The sequence below is a fragment of the Thalassophryne amazonica genome, chromosome 6, assembly GCF_902500255.1.
Source record: "Thalassophryne amazonica chromosome 6, fThaAma1.1, whole genome shotgun sequence".
NCBI classification, from domain to species: domain Eukaryota; kingdom Metazoa; phylum Chordata; class Actinopteri; order Batrachoidiformes; family Batrachoididae; genus Thalassophryne; species Thalassophryne amazonica.
The window spans coordinates 42,028,438-42,051,018 of record NC_047108.1 but is presented as its reverse complement, the minus strand read 5'-3'; the positions used below and the strand labels follow the sequence as shown (position 1 = coordinate 42,051,018).

The 22,581-nt window shown below is 42.4% G+C and overlaps 1 protein-coding gene across 4 annotated transcripts in view; it reads left to right on the top strand.

The window, feature by feature from the left end:
* The window catches only part of atp2b3b (ATPase plasma membrane Ca2+ transporting 3b), a 347,919-nt gene that overhangs the window by 272,516 nt on the left and 52,822 nt on the right, over nucleotides 1-22,581 (top strand). For all 4 annotated transcript variants that reach the window (XM_034172060.1, XM_034172063.1, XM_034172062.1 and 1 more), the window contains 7 exons: nucleotides 7,037-7,195; nucleotides 9,477-9,656; nucleotides 12,163-12,250; nucleotides 12,329-12,435; nucleotides 13,191-13,382; nucleotides 19,817-20,030; nucleotides 22,306-22,517. In XM_034172060.1, the coding sequence (XP_034027951.1) occupies nucleotides 7,037-7,195; nucleotides 9,477-9,656; nucleotides 12,163-12,250; nucleotides 12,329-12,435; nucleotides 13,191-13,382; nucleotides 19,817-20,030; nucleotides 22,306-22,517 (1,152 nt within the window). The remainder of the gene's footprint in view (nucleotides 1-7,036; nucleotides 7,196-9,476; nucleotides 9,657-12,162; nucleotides 12,251-12,328; nucleotides 12,436-13,190; nucleotides 13,383-19,816; nucleotides 20,031-22,305; nucleotides 22,518-22,581) is intronic.

Sequence of the window (22,581 nt, the reverse complement as noted above, 5' to 3'; positions counted from 1 at the left end):
ATGGATGGATGGATGGATGGATGGATGGATTTGTTGTCCTCATATTTCTGTTGAACTTGCTCTTGTCTCACTTTTTCAAATGTATTTATAACTTTAGTAGTATCAGTATGCTTTGACCAAGGTCTAACCAGCCGTATGTTCTTCCCACACCAACCACATCTGATTTTATTGTCCTTTGGAGTCATTTGGAGTTAACTGTTTTGATCACAAATCTGCATCCAACAGGAGTGGTCAGAAACCAATCACCTGATATTTCAGTTAGTGGATAAGCTGCTACCCCAGATATTGTCGCCAGCTGTCTTCACATGATACATACTCATTAAATAAAGGTTCTTTTCCCAACAGATTTACTAAAATATGTCATTAATTGTACTTTTACATTTTACTAAGTCAAGCCTAATTTTTTTTGTCAGTAATTTAGACCATTTCCAAAATTTTATATTGTAAAAGCATTGTTTCATTCACCTGGGAATTTATCAACCAGTAAAGTTTGTTACAACGTGGCCTTCAGAAACATGCTAACAAAGTTAGGGAAAGGCTATTTTAAAGGTTTGGTTCAAATGAAGCAATTAAAAGGGAATTCCACCAAATACAACCCCAATTCCAATGAAGTCGGGACGTTGTGTAAAATGTAAATAAAAACAGAATACAATGATTTGCAAATCCTCTTCAACCTATATTCAATTGAATCCACCACAGACACAAGATATTTAATGTTCAAACTGATAAACTTTATTGCTTTTGTGCAAATATTTGCTTATTTTGAAATGGATGCCTGCAACATGTTTCAAAAAAGTTGGGACAGTGGTATGTTTACCACTGTGTTACATCACCTTTCCTTCTAACAACACTCAATAAGAGTTTGGGAACTGAGGACACAGCATAAACACCTACAGCTTTGTAGGTAGAATTCTTTCCCATTCTTGCTTGATTTGGCATTGTCTTGAAATAAGCAGGGACATCACTGAAAAAGATGTTGCTTGGATGGCAACATGTGTTGCTCCAAAGCCTGGATGTACCTTCAGCATTGATGGTGCTATCACAGATTTGTAAGTTGCCCATGCCATGGACACTAACACACCCCCATACCATCACAGATGCTGGCATTTGAACGTTGCGCTGGTAACAATCTGAATGGTCTTTTTCCTCTTTTGTCTGCAGGACACGACGTCCATAATTTCCAAAAACAATGTGAAATGTGGACTCATCAGACCACAGCACACCTTTCCACTTTGCGTCTGTCCATTTCAAATGAGCTCGGGCCCAGAGAAGGCGGCAGTGTTTCTGGATGTTGTTGATGTATGGTTTTCACTTTGCATGGTAGAGTTTTGACTTGCACTTGTAGATGTAGCAATGAACTGTGTTAACTGACAATGGTTTTCTGAAGTGTTGCTGAGCCCACATGGTAAGATTCTTTACACAATGATGTCGGTTTTTAATGCAGTGCCATGTGAGGGATCGAAGGTCACGGGCATTCAATGTTGGTTTTCGGCCTTGCCGCTTACGTGTAGAAAGTTCACCAGATTCTCTGAATCTTCTGATTGTATTATGGACTGTAGATGATGGAATCCCTAAAATTCCTTGCAATTGAATGTTGAGAAACGTTGTTAAGCTGTTGGACTATTTTTTCACATAGTTGTTCACAAAGTGCAGTGAGAGCCAACCACCTCTCTACTGGTGGTTGGCTCTCACTGCAGTATTGTATCACTTCCTGTTCGGGAGCACAGTGGTGTTTTGCTGTATCTGTTAGCTGTTTAATCTGCGCAGTTAGATTGATCTAGTTAACTAGATAACGATTTGTTTCACAGTGTAATCTTCACGTGCCTTAACTAAAGCACTCCCTCTGCTGATCGCCTCTAAATTATTTACACATTATTCACTTTGTGTGTTTTTAGCAATCTGCTAACTTAGCGCAGCTACTAGCTCTTAGCCGGTTTAGCATGGCGGCTTCTCCTGTCTCTCCCACACTTTTCTGCTCTGGGTGTGAAATGTTTAGTTATTCCTCGGCCTCCTTTAGCAGTAATGGTACTTGTAATAAGTGTAGCTTATTCGTAGCTTTGGAGGCCAGGCTGGGCGAATTGGAGACTCGTCTCCGCACCTTGGAAAATCCTACAGCTAGCCAGGCCCCTGTAGTCGGTGCAGACCAAGGTAGCTTAGCCGCCATTAGTTCCCCTCCAGCAGATCCCGAGCAGCCGGGAAAGCAGGCCGACTGGTTGACAGTGAGGAGGAAGCGTAGTCCTAAACAGAAGCCCCGTGTACACCGCCAACCCGTTCACATCTCTAACCGTTTTTCCCCACTTGGCGACACACCCGCAGAGGAACAAAGTATGGTTATTGGCGAATGTTTTGAGAAATGTGAAGTTAGCGACACCAGCAACCATAGTCAATTGTCTTCCGGGGGCCAGAGCAGGCGACATTGAAGGAAATTTGAAACTGCTGGCTAAGGCTAAGCGTAAATTTAGTAAGATTGTAATTCACGTCGGCAGTAATGACACCTGGTTACGCCAATCGGAGGTCACTAAAATTAATATTGAATCGTGTGTAACTTTGCAAAAACAATGTCGGACTCTGTAGTTTTCTCTGGGCCCCTCCCCAATCGGCCCTGGGAATGACATGTTTAGCCGCATGTTCTCCCTGAATTGCTGGCTGTCTGAGTGGTGTCCAAAAAATGAGGTGGGCTTCATAGATAATTGGCAAAGCTTCTGGGGAAAACCTGGTCTTGTTAGGGGAGATGGCATCCATCCCACTTTGGATGGAGCAGCTCTCATTTCTAGAAATCTGGCCAATTTTCTTAAATCCTCCAAACCATGACTATCCAGGGTTGGGACCAGGAAGCAGAGTTGTAGTCTTACACACCTCTCTGCAGCTTCTCTCCCCCTGCCATCCCCTCATTACCCCATCCCCGTAGAGACGGTGCCTGCTCCCAGACCACCAATAACCAGCAAAAATCTATTTAAGCATAAAAATTCAAAAAGAAAAAATAATATAGCACCTTCAACTGCACCACAGACTAAAACAGTTAAATGTGGTCTATTAAACATTAGATCTCTCTCTTCTAAGTCCCTGTTAGTAAATGATATGATAATTGATCAACATATTGATTTATTCTGCCTTACAGAAACCTGGTTACAGCAGGATGAATATGTTAGTTTAAATGAGTCAACACCCCCGAGTCACACTAACTGCCAGAACGCTCATAGCACGGGCCAAGGCGGAGGATTATCAGCAATCTTCCACTCCAGCTTATTAATTAATCAAAAACCCAGACAGAGCTTTAATTCATTTGAAAGCTTGACTCTTAGTCTTGTCCATCCAAATTGGAAGTCCCAAAAACCAGTTTTATTTGTTATTATCTATCGTCCACCTGGTCGTTACTGTGAGTTTCTCTGTGAATTTTCGGACCTTTTGTCTGACTTAGTGCTTAGCTCAGATAAGATAATTATAGTGGGCGATATTAACATCCACACAGATGCTGAGAATGACAGCCTCAACACTGCATTTAATCTATTGTTAGACTCGATTGGCTTTGCTCAAAATGTAAATGAGTCCACCCACCACTTTAATCATACCTTAGATCTTGTTCTGACTTATGGTATGGAAATTGAAGACTTAACAGTATTCCCTGAAAACCCCCTTCTGTCTGATCATTTCTTAATAACATTTACATTTACTCTGATGGACTACCCAGCAGTGGGGAATAAGTTTCATTACAGTAGAAGTCTTTCAGAAAGCACTGTAACTAGGTTTAAGGATATGATTCCTTCTTTATGTTCTCCAGTGCCATATACCAACACAGGGCAGAGTAGCTACCTAAACTCTGTGAGTGAGATAGATTATCTCGTCAATAGTTTTATATCCTCATTGAGGACAACTTTGGATGCTGTAGCTCCTCTGAAAAAGAGAGCTTTAAATCAGAAGTGCCTGACTCCGTGGTATAACTCACAAACTCGCAGCTTAAAGCAGATAACCCGTAAGTTGGAGAGGAAATGGCGTCTCACTAATTTAGAAGATCTTCACTTAGCCTGGAAAAAGAGTCTGTTGCTCTATAAAAAAGCCCTCCGTAAAGCTAGGACATCTTACTACTCATCACTAATTGAAGAAAATAAGAACAACCCCAGGTTTCTTTTCAGCACTGTAGCCAGGCTGACAAAGAGTCAGAGCTCTATTGAGCCGAGTATTCCTTTAACTTTAACTAGTAATGACTTCATGACTTTCTTTGCTAATAAAATTTTAACTATTAGAGAAACAATTACTCATAACCATCCCAAAGACGTATTGTTCTCTTTGGCTGCTTTCAGTGATGCCGGTATTTGGTTAGACTCTTTCTCTCCGATTGTTCTGTCTGAGTTATTTTCATTAGTTACTTCCTCCAAACCATCAACATGTCTATTAGACCCCATTCCTACCAGGCTGCTCAAGGAAGCCCTACCATTAATTAATGCTTCGATCTTAAATATGATCAATCTATCTTTATTCGTTGGCTATGTACCACAGGCTTTTAAGGTGGCAGTAATTAAACCATTACTTAAAAAGCCATCACTTGACCCAGCTATCTTAGCTAATTATAGGCCAATCTCCAACCTTCCTTTTCTCTCAAAAATTCTTGAAAGGGTAGTTGTAAAACAGCTAACTGATCATCTGCAGAGGAATGGTCTATTTGAAGACTTTCAGTCAGGGTTTAGAATTCATCATAGTACAGAAACAGCATTAGTGAAGGTTACAAATGATCTTCTTATGGCCTCAGACAGTGGACTCATCTCTGTGCTTGTTCTGTTAGACCTCAGTGCTGCTTTTGATACTGTTGACCATAAAATTTTATTACAGAGATTAGAGCATGCCATAGGTATTAAAGGCACTGCGCTGCGGTGGTTTGAATCATATTTATCTAATAGATTACAATTTGTTCCTGTAAATGGGGAATCTTCTTCACAGACTAAGGTTAATTATGGAGTTCCACAAGGTTCTGTGCTAGGACAAATTTTATTCACTTTATACATGCTTCCCTTAGGCAGTATTATTAGACAGCATTGCTTAAATTTTCATTGTTATGCAGATGATACCCAGCTTTATCTATCCATGAAGCCAGAGGACACACACCAATTAGCTAAACTGCAGGATTGTCTTACAGACATAAAGACATGGATGACCTCTAATTTCCTGCTTTTAAACTCAGATAAACCTGAAGTTATTGTACTTGGCCCCACAAATCTTAGAAACATGGTGTCTAACCAGATCCTTAGTCTGGATGGCATTACCCTGACCTCTAATAATACTGTGAGAAATCTTGGAGTCATTTTTGATCAGGATATGTCATTCAATGCGCATATTAAACAAATATGTAGGACTGTTTCTTTGCATTTGCGCAATATCTCTAAAATTAGAAAGGTCTTGTCTCAGAGTGATGCTGAAAAACTAATTCATGCATTTATTTCCTCTAGGCTGGACTATTGTAATTCATTATTATCAGGTTGTCCTAAAAGTTCCCGAAAAGCCTTCAGTTAATTCAAAATGCTGCAGCTAGAGTACTGACAGGGACTAGAAGGAGAGAGCATATCTCACCCATATTGGCCTCTCTTCATTGGCTTCCTGTTAATTCTAGAATAGAATTTAAAATTCTTCTTCTTACTTATAAGGTTTTGAATAATCAGGTCCCATCTTATCTTAGGGACCTCATAGTACCATATCACCCCAATAGAGCGCTTCACTCTCAGACTGCAGGCTTACTTGTAGTTCCTAGGGTTTGTAAGAGTAGAATGGGAGGCAGAGCCTTCAGCTTTCAGGCTCCTCTCCTGTGGAACCAGCTCCCAATTCAGATCAGGGAGACAGACACCCTCTCTACTTTTAAGATTAGGCTTAAAACTTTCCTTTTTGCTAAAAACTTATAGTTAGGGCTGGATCAGGTGACCCTGAACCATCCCTTAGTTATGCTGCTATAGACTTAGACTGCTGGGGGGTTCCCATGATGCACTGAGTGTTTCTTTCTCTTTTTGCTCTGTATGCACCACTCTGCATTTAATCATTAGTGATTGATCTCTGCTCCCCTCCACAGCATGTCTTTTTCCTGGTTCTGTCCCTCAACCCCAACCAGTCTCAGCAGAAGACTGGCCCTCCCTGAGCCTGGTTCTGCTGGGTGTTTCTTCCTGTTAAAAGGGAGTTTTTCCTTCCCACTGTCGCCAAGTGCTTGCTCACAGGGGGTCGTTTGACCGTTGGGGTTTTCCGTAATTATTGTATGGCTTTGCCTTACAATATAAAGCGCCTTGGGGCAACTGTTTGTTGTGATTTGGCGCTATATAAATAAAATTGATTTGATTTGATTTGAAAGTGGTGATCCTCACCCCATCTTTGCTTGGGGATGCTTCTTTTATACCCAATCATGACACTCACCTGTTTCCAATTAACCTGTTCACCTGTGGAATGTTCCAAACAGGTGTTCTATGAGCATTCATCAACTTTCCCAGTCTTTTGTCAGTCAGTGGTAAACATACCACTGTCCCAACTTTTTTGAAACATGTTGCAGGCATCCATTTCAAAATGAGCAGATATTTGCACAAAAACAATAAAGTTTATCAATTTGAACATTAAATATCTTGTCTTTGTGGTGTATTCAATTGAATATAGGTTGAAGAGGATTTGTAAATCATTGTATTCTGTTTTTATTTACATTTTACACAGTGTCCCAACTTCATTGGAATTGGGGTTGTATTATCAAAATGTCTGATAACTTTTGATCCTCTGAAAATCTGACACAGTAAATGTAATAATAATAATTATAACCATAATAATGATGAAATAAATCTGCCAAGCATTCAGGCATTATGTTGAATAAAATCTCTTGTGTAAATAAAGGGGGCTTCTACTTAACTTTACACACATATTGTTTGGCAACATGAAATGTTTACAGTTAAGGAACATTGAGTTTGAACAATTTTTGTTGAGGTTCACATTAAACCTGTGGCCTGAGCTGTATTATAATCAGTGCTGTTTATATTATTTATATTGACTCCTTCTTGAGCACAGACGTAATAATGTTCAACAGGTGATAGAACCAATGGCTTGTGAGGGTTTGAGGACCATCTGCATTGCATTCCGTGATCTGCCGTGTAACCCAGAGCCAGACTGGGACAACGAAGCAGAAATAGTGACCGAGCTGACCTGCATCACTGTGGTTGGAATAGAGGACCCTGTCCGGCCTGAGGTGGGTTACTGTGGAATGTCTGTCAGTGGGCAGCACATTCTCACTCCCAACTCAATGGGAGAAATCGTGTGTGTGTGTGTGTGTGTGTGTGTGTGTGTGTGTGTGTGTGTGTGTGTGTGTGTGTGTGTGTGTGTGTGTGTGTGTGTGTGTGTGTGTGCATACGTGCTTGCTTACAATGATGGGTCTTTGTTTGAACATTGGTTTATTTTAAAGTTTAAAAAGGGTGGACCATTACACAAATGTTGGGCTGTTTTCTGAGGGGGTTTTTTTTTTGGGGGGGGGGTACACCATGAACAAGCTAGCAGGAAAAAGGTGTTCATGTTAAAGGGATTTATGATGCTAAAGGATTGATAGCACCCAACATCCTAAACAGAAAAATGTTAGGGCCCCTTCACACATAGCACGAATCAGTACAAATAAGGGTGAATCATAGCAAAACAGCTTGAATGAACGAACCACGAAAACACTGAGCCAACGTTGGGAGGGACACGTGGTTGGGCAGCTGTGAACGATCCCACTGCGATGCTGAAACAGACTGTTAGATCATGTGAACACGCAGTAGGTGATCTGAATGTCACCTGGGACAGCCTGCCAATGTGCACTCTATGTGCTCGCTCCAGCCCATCGCAAAAACGATATTTTTTTATGTATTTCCACCTGAGGACAGCAAGCACACACACACACGCACGTCACGGTGGACAGTTGTAAGGTCATGTCCTTCAAAACATGGTATGTGTTCTCCAGCTGTGACGCCAGGGCCAGAGATCTCAACAGCTGCTGCTGCTGGCAGACACGACCCCCTGTCCATTTCAGCACATAGACCAAAGTGTGACTGTCTATTTCTGTGCTTTGTGGTCATTCATTTTAGTTATTTGGCATGTAATTGTGTATGTAGTTATTGTAGTACTTATTTATATACCTGTCGTGGCTGTGGTCTCTGTGTTTTTAATGTGACTGAGCTGTCATTTCCAGCCTTGCCATGCTGTGTGCCCTCAGACATGGCTGGCTGGTCCCCTTCTGTACATACATATCAGCATTTCATGCAAGTGTGCTCCCCCTGCACCCCTAATGTGTTGCAGAGGGGGAGTCCAGGGGGTGGGTGCGAAACACACACATGCCACATGTGTTGCGGGGGAGGGGGGGGAGGGGCGCAACACGCGTGATACACACACACATGCCACATGTGTTGAGGGGGAAGCTGACACTCTGGCACGCCACATGTGTGTTGCTTGGCAACGCCACACTCGTGGCACACTTAGATAATTTTCACAGCCAGCTCGAAAGTGGTTGCGTGCTCTCTATTTTCGTGCTGGCTGCACAATTGGCCACACATATCCTAAGTGCTCCGTGAGTTGTATTGGATGTTCATGTGTGGCACCTGGAATTTGACCGACACCTGCCAAAAGAGGGTTCGAATGGGCTCTCACAGGACACTCTCTGTCTTTCGGCTGCTGGTGTGCATGAATGGTTGTGGTGACAGGTGTACGAGGCATTAGAGGCAGCTCTGTTTTTTCACGAGTGGCATGCAATTCCTCCTTTGTGCACCATTCAGCCTCATTCGCGTTATGTGTGAAGGGGCTCTCAATAATGTCAACACAAACCTCAATGATTAAATATTATAAATTACAAATCATACATAGACATGGAGAAAACCTACTCTCCTGCCTCCCTCCTCATTTTGGGAACTGTATAAATAAGAGCCAGTCACTCTTTAGCAGTGACACTTCACACCACACATGGCACTTCATACTGAATCTGTCTATGTAGTCCCTCTGTTGTGACCCCAAGTGTAAAAATGAGAAATCAAAAGAACTTACATGCAGGACTGTCATGCATTTGTTGTGTGTATGTTGCACAACTGTTTTCCCCTCCAAAATCATTGTGTTAGTTACTGACATACACACCTGTGTGGCCCACAGTGGCACCACTGTAGTACACCTCTTTAAAACCCGGCACTGCATTTTAGAGTTGCGGGAGTTGCCCGGCACATTTTGAACATGTTCAGGATACTCTGTGACAGATTTTCAGCCCACTGACACCCGGTTTTTCTGCGATAGTTGAGAGAATGTGGTGCACAACTCTGCAACATTTTGTCTTTAACCTATGGCAGCGTGGTCATAACCAGCCTGTGCAGGAACTGGGCCCTAAGTGATCAGGTATACACAGAGCATGTTGGCCATGATAATTAAATGAGTGTGTGAGTAAATAAAATAATCAGAGTTTAAGAAGTAAAGGGCATTATTTTTTGTGTGTGTTGGGGGAAACTGTTTGTCCCTTTAAGGTTCCTGATGCCATCCGTAAGTGCCAGCGTGCAGGCATCACGGTGCGGATGGTGACCGGAGATAACATTAACACAGCCAGGGCCATTGCTGCCAAGTGTGGTATCATCCACCCCGGGGACGACTTTATCTGTCTGGAGGGCAAAGACTTCAACAGACGAATCAGGAATGAGAAAGGAGAGGTGAGTCGAGGGTCTCAGGAGAAAAGGTGTACCATCAACTTAGATATTCATGTAGTGCTGTTTAGCACCAATGCTGGAAGCATTCGCTCTTGGGATCATCTTGGACTCTCTGTAGTAACACTGTTTGACCATATTTCTGATTGTATGTAGGCCATGGGCCAGCATGGTCCTGTGTGTGTGTGTGTGTGTGTGTGTGTGTGTGTGTGTGTGTGTGTGTGTGTGTGTGTGTGTGTGTGTGTGTGTGTGTGTGTGTGTGTGTGTGTGTGTGTGTGTGTGTGTGTGTGTGTGTGTGTGTGAGAGAGAGAGAGAGAGATGAAGGTCAACAGGAGTCACTGTGCAATAGTAGTCAGTAAACCTCATTCCCCAACAGCTAGTAGTAGGACTTTTTGGCCACAGGGCTGGAGGCCCGGATTTTTGTCCTTCTGGTTGGCGCATCCACCTCTCATGCCGGAGATCGTGAGTTTGCGTCCCGAAGGAAGTCAACAACATATAACACAATGCAGAAGGAGTGAGGATGGAGCCACTACACCTGCAACCACCCCCCCCCCCCAACCCTATAAATTGGTACCATTTGACATCTTAGGATGTCTAGATTACTAAAATAACCGGTACCAGTAAAAATACTGGCACTCACTATGACATACGACAACATTGGATTACTACCCTGTCATTAACCACCCTATTACTGAATACAGAACTGTCAAAGAATGCCTGTGAGTAGCAGAAGAGACCACACATGAAGTGGTCAAATAGCGGTTTGTATGAAGGCATACCCTCTGATCTGGAACGAGCCTGAAAAATACAGAAGCACATTGTTCTCATTGGTACGTTCCACATGGTTTGTGCGTATATGATGTATGTGAAATCTGAATAATGTTTGCATGAAATGAAAGCTAGCAAGCAGTGGTGGGCACAGCTAACCAAAAAGTTAGCTTTGATAACAGTTAATCCGCTAACTGAAAACTTATCTTTTATAAAGCCAAACCGATAAACCCCTATAAAATTTAGCAGAAGTTACAGATAAAAGTTAAACCGATCATTTTCAGTATTGATTTCAGTACACTAGCAACTACTGACACAACGAGCCAGCACTTCTGTATCAGATTAGTTTTCTGTCAACAAAAAAGACCCGGTGACCGAGGAAGAGAAGAGATAATAAAGAGAATTCTTCTTTACACCATACAGACTCACCGTCATATCACGCAAGTCATCAACAGGCATACAGTTTTAACTTATGGTTAAAATTTTAGTCAAACTAATTCCAGACAAGTTATTTAAATTAACGTCACGTCTGGTGTTTTATGAAGTGAAAATATCAGCTATAAGTTTTACTTTTTAAGTAATGCACTCATTTTGAAGGTTTTAGTGTTTGGACAGACACATATGCTGCAGTGCATTATGGGTAAAGTTTCACGACAGGAGAAATGCACTGAGACACTCTGATCAGGCTGCACTTTAACCGCAGCACACGGACGACAGCATTAAACTCTTTGTATATTGTGCCTAAAACTCTCGTGAATATATTCTCTGAATTTATAGACGTTGTTATTGTGTTTGTTTTATGTAAACATGCCAGAAACTCAGGTTGTGTGCGCTGCAATCGTTTCCTCTTCATGTCATGGAAAGTTAAGTTTGCTCTTTAAAAATGATCAGACCTAAATTTATTGGAAGCTAATTGGTCTGTTGATGGTTTAAAAAGTTATCTGAAAAGCTAATCTGATAATTAAAATGTTAGCTTCGATAATTAGTGGTTAGCGGATTATGCAGAACTGTGCCCACCACTGCTGACAAGTCACACTTTCGAATGGTATATGCATTTTGTGCAGATAGCTGTAGATATTTTCATTGTGCTACACATCTAAACCTTTTAGTCTTGTTTTTGCAAAAGTATTTTTACTTTTCAGATTTCAGTCAAGTACACCTTTTGACCCAATACAATTTGCAGCAGACATTGTTGCTTGTTAGAGATGGAGATGCTTGCGTTAAATTTAAATGATGTGAAATGAACATTACTCAAGAAAACATCTGTGGTGTGATTCCACTTGATCACCCTGGTAACATAACTGCCCTCATCTAATGCCTCCTTCGAAATCAGGAGCACTGGGCTCAAATAGAAAAGCACAACTTAGATCCATATCTGTGTACTGTATATAAGTAATTTATGTTTGGAAAGCATGTAATTCTCTCTTAGTATGCGTTCACGCTGGCTGATGGGTAACACGATCAAATCCAACATTTGTTGCCATTAAGCTTCCTCTATTAAAAGGCAATTTTCGATTAAGAAACTTTAAAAGTTTAATTTATCTTCTAAAATTATGCATGTAAATTGGTCATTAGATAAAAATGTGTTGTTATATGAAGGCTGATAGCTTGTTGGTTGTTTTCCTTCATGCTGCCTTTCAGTTTACTAGTTCTAAGGCTCTGGATCAACAGTGACACCTGGTGAATGAAGTGAATAATAACCTGTTTCTCTTGACCTCACACGTGTCCCCGTTGTGACTGACAGATTGAACAGGAACGTATTGACAAGATCTGGCCCAAACTCCGTGTGCTGGCTCGCTCCTCTCCGACTGATAAACACACGCTGGTCAAAGGTGAGTCACCGCTTTATTAACGCGGACGCACGTTTATTTGCACAACTTCTAGAGCGTCTGTTTCCCGCTTGTGTACAGGTATCATTGACAGCAGCGTTGTGGAACAAAGGCAGGTTGTCGCAGTAACAGGAGATGGAACCAATGATGGCCCGGCGCTGAAGAAGGCTGACGTCGGCTTTGCTATGGTTAGTTTGGAACATTCACAGTCTCCTTTTTTAAGTGCATTTGTAATAATCTTATAAAACCACCTAGCATTTTTTTCTCTCCTCTCCACAGAATTAGTCCTGCTAAGTGTTTCTGTTTTAATGACCTAACGGATACTTAATGGACCAATTTTGTCTTACAGCAAATACTGGTGATGCAGGAATAAAACTGGCCTGCGTTTGATTTTAGCCACTCCAAGCGGGACCATTTGGAGCCAAAATAATTTAATGCCTGAACATCTCCTTGAAGCATTTCATCTGTCTCTCTCTCTCTCTCTCTCTCTCTCTTTCTCTCTCTCGCTCTCTCTCTCTTTGTGTCTTCTTCTCTCAGTTGTTATCCCCCTGGTATGATAAAGCAATCAGCCTGTTCATCTGTCCTTTTGGCCGTTGGTCTGTCCGTTTATCCTTGTTAGCGCAATATAATAAGAACCAGTTGACCAATTTCAATCATATTTATTACAGGGGTGTACTTGGTTGATCTCCCGACACCAGTCGATTACGGTGACTTTGGCTTCAATTTCAAGGTCACAGAGATACATTCAAGATATTGTCATTGCCACCCTTGTTAGCACAATATCTAAAGGCCCAGTTGACCAATTTCATTCATATTTAGCATAAGGGTGTACTTTTGTGATCCCCTGACACTTTGTATTACTGATTTGTGGGGACCGTGGGGTATATCTTCTCCGGATGACTCTTGTTTTAGTCTGTCTGTCCTGTGTCTGCTTCTGTGTCAGGGTATTGCGGGGACCGACGTGGCTAAAGAGGCATCTGACATTATCCTGACCGATGACAACTTCAGCAGCATCGTCAAAGCGGTGATGTGGGGACGAAATGTCTACGACAGCATCTCCAAGTTTCTGCAGTTCCAACTTACAGTCAACGTAGTGGCTGTCATAGTGGCCTTCACCGGGGCATGTATCACTCAGGTAGGCAGATTTAATACACACACACACACACACACACACACACACACACACACAGAGAGAGTCACAAAAACACTAGATGTCCCCATTTCTGTATCTGTCAGGAGTTCTAATTCTTAGGGTTTTTTTTTTGTTTGTTTTGTTTTTCTTTTTTGGTCCTGCTCAACAAAGTTGGGGAGCATGATGTTTTCACCTATTTCTGCACAATAACACTTATTCTAATTGAAACCATTTGTTGATGGTGTATTCAGGGAGGCTCGAAGAAGGTTCCTTTAAAAAAAAGTCTGTCATCCTTTATCCAATACGGCCACCACAGTCACAGTCTTGATTTTCTTTTCCATGCAAAAATACAGAATACCTTGTCGGATTGAAGCCATTTCTTGGTGGTGAACTAGGGGAGGCTAGAGGTAAGTTCCTTTCAAAAATGGGGATTGTCCATTATCAAATATGGCTGCCACAGGCGCCAACTTGATTTTCATGTTTGCACATTAATGAAACAATGCCTCATCTGATTGAAACCATTTCTTGGTGGTGTTTTGGAGAGGTACAGGAAGCAACCTTGTGAAAATGTGGGTCACTACACCACATAACACCTGTAAAGCCACAATCTTTCACTGTGTAAATAGACTATATACTATCTTTAAAGCACCAGTTGTTGGCTATAGAAATAATTTCAAAGCTACATTGTTACCTCTACTAAAACCATTCACCAACATAACAGAAAAGTGGGGACACACTTGGCATTACTCTTGTTAAACTATTCCATGCTGTGTATTCCTGCTATTCCCTTCAGTTTAAGCCCCCCTCACACATAGCAAGAATGTGCAGGAACCAGGCTGAAATGGCAAATATTACCATCATCAGATGCACTCAGGAGTGAAAGGGTCATGGTCAGCAGTGTCAGAATGCAGACAGACTACCTCGTCCACACCTGCACGATGGCATCCAAAGCGCATGTAGACAACAGTTTAGATGACACAGACTATCATTAGATGGCCATAAAAAGTGCTGAAGACTGCACGATGTCCCAACATCTGGATGAACACGGGACCAGAGTGGGAGGGAGCGCTGTGTTCCTCACGCGCACGCGTGGGGCTGAAATGATCACTCAGCTGTGTGTGTGTGTGTGTGTGTGTGTGTGTGTGTGTGTGTGTGTGTGTGTGTGTGTGTGTGTGTGTGTGTGTGTGTGTGTGTGTGTGTGTGTGTGTGTGTGTGTGTGTGTGTGTGTGTGTGTGTGTGTGTGTGTGTGTGTTTATAACGGCTGCATGACCCACTAAGCGTGCATGCATGCCACTGGACACCTTTACTGAAAGTTTGCTGGCAGTGGGCCAAGCAGTCACACCATGTGTCAGATGGAGCCTTTCCAGCGAACTTTAATTTTTCTTTTTTTGCTCACTTCAGAAGCACAACACAACTCTGTACAGTGTGATGTTGGTTGGATTATCACATGGGATTTAATTTTTGCCGTGGTTATTTGCAGCACCCAGCAGCCGGGTAAGAGGCTTTTCAACACAGGGTGTGGTTTGGTTCCTGTGCACTCTGTGCTGTGAAATGATCATGGTTCCATACCGGAGGTGAGTTTCATGTTTAATAATTATGTCACAACCTGGCGATACAGTTCCACGTCACACCTCCTACAGAGTTTAGATGGTGATCAAGTAATAATATGCATATTACAGTGGTGAGATCCATTCAGCTCTGTACCTGACATGCGTTATGACGCATTACTGCACGAGACCATGGAGAGTCGCAGTGGCACATGGTGCTTTCAGTTTGATAGTGTGCTGGTCACATTCACTGTATATGATGAATGTGTGCCACATACATGTTATTACATATCAACATTTCCTTTGCCCTCCCTGGCCAGGGTCCAGTGGAGGTGGACATCTCACAACATGCCGACAGGCTTTGTGACTGATCAATCTCAGAGCTCAATCAACCATGATCAAATCGTTTCAGATGCTGTTTTGATGCTGTCAGAATATGTAGACTGCAATCAGATGATGCAAAAACTGCACATAGACCGGCGTCAGATGTGCATCCCATCTCAATGGTGCCAAGAGTGTTTTGAACACGCTTGGGACAGCCAAGCGAATGGGATCAAATATGTAGACTGCCCAGAGACTGCCATCCATAGGTCTTCAGACCTCACCTCAATACTCCCTGATTCTTGCTGGATGTGTCATTATGACGCCATTCAGCCTCAATCGGCGTATGTGTCATGGGGGTCTTCTGTTCAGTTCACTACAGATTATTTTTAAATTCAGTGAGCATTTCATTTAGCTTCATATTCACTTAGCTTTATGCCATGTATTTCAAAGTTAACACTATTTTAGAGAATTGCATTTTCATGAGAAAGAGAATGTAGTTATTTACAAAAATAAGTGGGAAATAATTAAGAATTTTCATACGTTACCATGCATGCAGAAAGTATTCACAGCGGTTCACTATTTTGTTTTGTTACATCCTTATTCCAAAATGGAGTAAATTCATTTTTCCCCTCAAAATTCTACTCACAACACCCCGTAATGACAACATGAAAAACATTTTTTTCTTATTTGGCAAATTTATTAAAAATAAAAAAACTATGAAAGGATATGTAAGTATTCACACCCAATACTCAATCCTTTGTTGATGCACGTTTAGCAGCAATTACAGTTTCAAGTGTTCTTGAATATGATGCCACAAGCTTGGTGCGCCTATCTTTGGGCAGTTTTGCCCATTTCTCTTTGCAGCACCTTTCAAGTTCCATCAGGTTGGATGGGGAGCGTCGGTGCACAGCCATTTTCAGATCTCTCCAGAGATGTTCAATCGGATTCAGGTCTGGGCTCTGGCTGGGCCACTCAAGGACACAAAATGAATTTACTCCATTTTGGAATAAGGCTGTAACAAAACAAAATGTGGAAAAAGTGAAGCGCTGTGAATACTTTCTGGATGCACTGTATATACTGGACAGAGCCAGTGTAATGTCACCCATTGGTTTTCTGTAGAAACCCATTGTCACAGACTGAATGGTCCCCCCAAAAAAATTGGTCTGCCCTGCCTTCACTGTGCATGCGTCATTTTGGACCACAGCAGAACGTCTGAGTCTGACTCTCTACACCCAAAGGGAATAATATGATTATTAACCATCAAATGACATCAAATGACAAAGTAAAACCTCTTAAATCATTCTAATGTAGTTTTAAGCAGAAATGAGGTAGTTTTAAGCATGAGGCGATAATTGCCTCATTTCACAACTAGTAAGTCCCTTCGGCTGCTCCCTTGTTTGCACTTGGGGTCGCCACAGCAAATCCAAAGTGGCGCTGCTTGTTGAATTGGCACAAGTTTTACGCCGGATACCCTTCCTGATGCAACTCCACATTACATAGAGAAATGTGGCAGGGGTGGGATTTGAACCCGGAACCTTCTGAACTGAAACCGAGCGCATTAACCACTTGGCCACCACCCCTGCTGCCTCACTTCACGACTGACACACTAAAATGACATCGGCGCAGCTGCACATCAGACTCAGATGTGCTGCTGTGTGCTCTGATTGGTGCACCGTCTTTTATTATGAAATAATGCTGAATTTATGTGGAAATGATTGTTGTATAAATGCTTCAGTTATCTGTCGCTGAGATAGCTGATGACTGGAGTGCAATTTTTATCAGAAATGAGGTGATAATTGGTGGATCGCAGCTGAAGCTTAGAAATGACGATGCTGACGCTCTGAAATGACGCATGCTCAGTGAAGGCAGCGGGGAACGATTTTTAGGGGGGACCGTTCAGTCGACGACACTAGAAGAACCAAAATAAAGCCCATGTCTGTCCTATGTTCTGTACGGTGCCATGTTCACAGCAGCTAAACAGTGAACTCATTAATGCATAAAGGGGTGGAGGACGGGTACCTCTGTGTGTAACGAAAGATGCCTGAACACTCCCCACACGTGTTCAAGCCTCTCTCAGAGTCTGACCCACCTAACCTGGCTTCTGGTGTTTATAATTCATATATTTGGGGACTGCATGGTGGTTCTCCTAGCGCTTTACTTTGTTGTGGACATTAAAAGTTATGAGCCTCAGTAATCATACATTTAAGGGGACCTAACAGATAAAGCTACCGACTGCTGCTAAAAGTGCAAATCCCATTAGCATGCAACATTAAATCCAACGAGAGTTTCACTCCTGGTGTTTACTGCAACTGAGATGTCTGGTCCATTAAGGCATTTCACCGCACAACAAGCTGTATTATTCCAGGTGTTTGTCAATAAAATACTCCAAACAAGCAGGCACAGCCTCATTTGCATTCAGTAGACTTGTTTTCTATAGAGACCTGGAATAGCTGAAATGGCCCCCTTTTCTGGGTGTCGCCATGTTGAGAGCCCCGCTTGCATTGATTCTCGATAAACTCATTAATGCATAAAGGGGCGGAGCATGGGTGGTTCCATGTGGGATGGAAAAAGCCTAAACACAGCCCCTCCCGCTAACCTTGGTTTGGGTGTTTATTAATTCATATTTTTGTGGACTGTGCAGTGGTTCTCATAACAGTTTACATTGGTGTGGACAGTAAAAGTTATCCAAAGCATATTTCCTCAATAATCATACATTAAGTGGACCTACCAACAGCCGCTAAAAGCGCTAACACCGTTAGGATACAACATTAAATAAGACCATACACTTTATAATGTCAGCCGCCTCCCAATAACATGAAACTGAGTAAACTCAGTGCTCCCACCAGTTTCAGCAGTTCTAAAGAAGTCTTCTTCGTATTATAAATATAAAGATATAAATCATCTGATTAAGCCCAAGAGGATGTTTTTTTTAGAAGTTGTCAAAATTTCCACTGAGGTTTGCCAGAAAGCACATGGGAGACTCAAGCCTAGATTTGATTTGTTTTCTTGTATGAAAATCCTGCTCTGTTCCTCTCCACTGTGACTCTGTGACTGGTGGTGCAACACACAAAAGTTTCACTATGAACAGTTTCTTTCATCCAAGCTTTAGAAGCCTATAACTCTGATAGTGTTGCCTGGGTATCTTGGTGGCTTCCCTCATCTGTCTCCTTTTTTTCCTGCTCATGATTTATGACCTTTGAAATTTGACATTTGTCTTGGAGTCCAAGACAGTTTTCCCAGAGGGGACAATAAAGTGTATCGTATCGTATCGTATCGACCACTGCCTACTTCAGACAGATTTACCATACAGTACCAAACTGTTATTTCATAATAATTGATGCAAATGAAGAATGAAGTCCAAGACATATTCAGTGACTTAGGAATGTTCATCCATCCCCTGACTCGTCTGAAGAAATCTGGCTGTAAAAGTTCTGATTTGTATTATAAAGTAACCCTTATCTTGGGCGGCTGGTTTAATGGTTAGCACTGTTGTCTCACAATGAGAAGGTCCCAGGTTCACTTCCGCCCTGGTCCTTTCTGTGCGAAGTTTGCATGTTCTTCCTGTGTTCCCACTGGGTGCTCTGGTTTCCTCTCAGTCCCAGCGACATGTAGGTTACTTGAATTGATGACTCTAAATTGATCATAACTGTGAGTGTGTGTGTCTCTGCCCTAGGATAGAGTGGCGGTCTGTCCTGGATGAACCCTGCCTCTTGCACAGTGATTGTTGAGACAGGCTTCAGACCCCCGTGACCATAAACTGGAATACTGGAATAGAGGGTTTAGAAAATGGATGGATGAATAATACTTGTCTTTAGCTTGTGTGATTACATATGGGCTCTGAAAACAGAGGGACTGTGCATAAAAATGGCCATAATTTAACTGATTGTCATATTTAGTTCAATCCCCTGAAATAAAGCTGAATGTCGACAGTGCGAGCACATTGTGACTGCTTTATTGACACTGAATTGTGGTCCAATTTTGCTGTACAGAGGCAAAATTACAAATTTGTCACTGTCAAACTATTTATAGGCCTGAATGTAAAAACAAACAGTCCCAAAGAGTAGAGACCAAGGTGATCGCAAGAGTGTCACTAATTGCTGGTATCATTTTCTTTCAACATTGCAACATAAGGTGTTTGTGATCATTTTAAGACAAATGCACAGGTATAAATGAAACTAAAAGTGAACAGGTTCAGCTGATCACCGGCGTTGTAGGACTAACTATGGAGGATCACCAGTGAACAGAACACACGACTCGGCTGAACGATTCATGATACAGACTGCTGTAGTTGCTGAATCCCATTTGATTATCTTATTTACAGTATCTACGATGTAATGTGTGCAGAATGACATTTATTTGCTGCTGCTACTCGGTGCTATCGTTTTCAAGGTTTGTAGCAATCACCCTGTCCATAAGTCATGTACAGCTAAGTGCAACGCCTCCTAAAGTGGTGGGTGGATTTCAAAGAAACCTCACACAATAGTAGCATGTGTGTACCTGAAAGAAAATATTTCTGGTTTGACTGACTTCACAAGCATCACAGTTCATGTCTTATCCATTGTCCAGGACTCTCCTCTGAAGGCCGTACAGATGTTATGGGTGAATCTGATAATGGACACGTTTGCTTCACTGGCCCTGGCCACTGAGCCTCCCACTGAGGCTCTGTTGCTACGGAAACCCTACGGTCGAAACAACCCACTCATCTCTCTCACCATGATGAAGAACATCCTGGGCCACGGAGTATACCAGCTGGTCATCATCTTCACTTTGTTGTTCATAGGTGCTTACTCACATACACACACCTAAATACAGCACAGAGAACTTTATTCAGATATTTATTTTTCCTGCAGTAAATCATAAATAAATCAAAAATGTACATACTCTATTGGAATGTTTTGCTTTTTTGGCCATTTGTCAGAGATTATGAATAATCACACTAAAACCTTTTTTCTCACTCATGGTTAGTGGTTGGGTGAAGCCACTTACTGTCAAGCAACTGTGTTTACTCTTTTTAAATCATCATGACAACAGAAACTAACCAAATGACCCTGATCAAAAGTTTACATACCCCTGTTCTGTAGCTACAAATTGCCAGAAGGTGCATCTGAGATGCAAGCCTGGATTTGATCTGTTTTGATGAAAGAACATCCTTTTCAGTTCTGCTCCAGTATGAAGCTAATAGTGGTGATGCAAAATGCAAAGCTTGCACTGTGCACAATTTCTCCAATCATGCCTATAACTTCTTCTGGGTGTCTTGGTGGCTTTCCTCACTCTTCTCCTTCTTGCACAGTCACTCAGTTTTTGAGAACTGTCTACTCCAAGCACATTTACCACAGAGCGGTGTAGTGTTTGTATTTGTTTGTAATTGTTTGTAATTGATGTAAATAAAGTCCAAGACAGGGTCATTTGGGTAGTTTCTGTTGTCATTATGATTTTTTTTTTTTTTTTTTTCTTTTGCCTTCTTGCTCTCGGTCGGGATGGTTGCATTTTTCTCTCCTCCTCCCTCCCCAACTTTCCTGTTACTGTAGCGTGTTTTGTCTGTGAGGCTGCCAGCCCTGCTCCTCTGGAAAACGACAAAATGGATCTGATCAAGTGGTCTCTGAACGCAATTGATACTGTTTTTTCCACAAGGCACTCGGGAGCGGAGGACCCGACCTGTCCTTCCGGGATGCATGTGGCGGGTTACGTGATGGACAGCTGGTGGAGGTGGCAAGTCATGTGCCTGTACACGTTGTCTGTGGAGGACGTTGAAGATGTTTACTTATTTGGAGCTGTGGTGACCGGGTTTCTGCTGTGTGGGGCGGCCATAGCACTGGTTTACGGGAAAATTAAGAAGGTGGAGGCAGCATTAATTGGCCCGGCCAGGCTGCCCCACATGATTGATTCGATTGGAAGGGCAGTGTCAGCTCAGTTGGCGGGTGTCAACCGCACGTTGGAATCCATCTCTGGGAGAATGGCTGCACTGGAAAACCACTTTGATCGTCTGTAAGACCACATCTCTCCTCTATTCAGATGTATTTGGGAGCCACTCTGAAGTTTCAGACTGTGGATTCTGCCAGGCGTCTGTTAATCTGGATATCTATTTGGTTCCCAAATACCAGCTGTCCTTCAAGGCCACTGGGATAAAATCCTCCCCCCGAAGAACACTCCTGATAGCCTCGCTCCTCGTCTCCCCCACCTCCTTGTCTTCCACTGCCTCCCTCCCTTCCCAGTCCAGAGATGTTGACTGTGGGACCTTGAGACTCTGGTGGACTGATTCAGGACTGGGAACCTCCCCTCAGGATGGACATATAAGGCCCGATGGCACCTCAAGGGCGGCCTTTCCGGGCTGTCTGTCTGGACACTGGACACATCCAAGTCTTGGCTGTTGTCTGTCGTCTATTGTGTTTTTTTTTTTGTTTTTTTTGTTATGACTGTTTTCTGTGCTATGGGGGTTTTTTTGCTCTCCATTGGTGGTGCGGGTTCAACGCAGCAGCAATGGAGGTTTTTCTTCCCAATTCTTTCCTTGTGTGTGCTTTTATATGTGTTCATGTACCGGACCGGCTTATGTGTGTTGTTGTTTGTTAAGTGTGTCATGAGGCCGGTCAAGGTTTGCTCAGCCCTGCTCGTGACCTAGGGCAGGGATATACATCTGGAGCTGGTCCCCGGACACCAAAAAGGCGACCTCTGTTCCTAACTGGCAGTTAGGTTGGGTAAAATGCAGTAAATACATTTCATTGTGCAGGGAACATGTTCCTATGTGCATATGACAATAAACTTCTTTTGAAGCCTTTGAATCCTTGAATCCTTTGAATCCTTTGAAAAAGAGTAAACACAGTTGTTTGACAATAGATGGCTTCACTCAACCACTAACCGTGAGTTAAAAAAAAGTTTTGTGTTATCATTCATATTCTCTGAAAAAAAAGCCCAAAAAACAAAAATTCTGCCAGGGTATGTAAACTTTTGAGCATAACAGTATGTGAAGCGCTGCTAGTGAACAGTGTCATAGATGAGCCCTGTTGTTTCTGTCCTGTCACCTACTCTTCTTTCTCCTCATATGCTTACTCCTTCTCCAGGCGAGCGCATGTTCAATATTGACAGTGGCCGCGATGCTCCACTCCACTCCCCCCCATCGGAGCACTACACCATCATCTTCAACACCTTCGTCCTCATGCAGCTTTTCAACGAAATTAACGCTCGCAAGATCCATGGAGAGAGAAATGTGTTTGACGGTATATTTTCCAACCCGATCTTCTGCTCCATTGTTCTTGGGACCTTAGCTGTGCAGGTATGGTCAAAGATCATGCAAAGTAATGTGTTGCTAGGTATATTAAATGCAGATTGTATCCAAA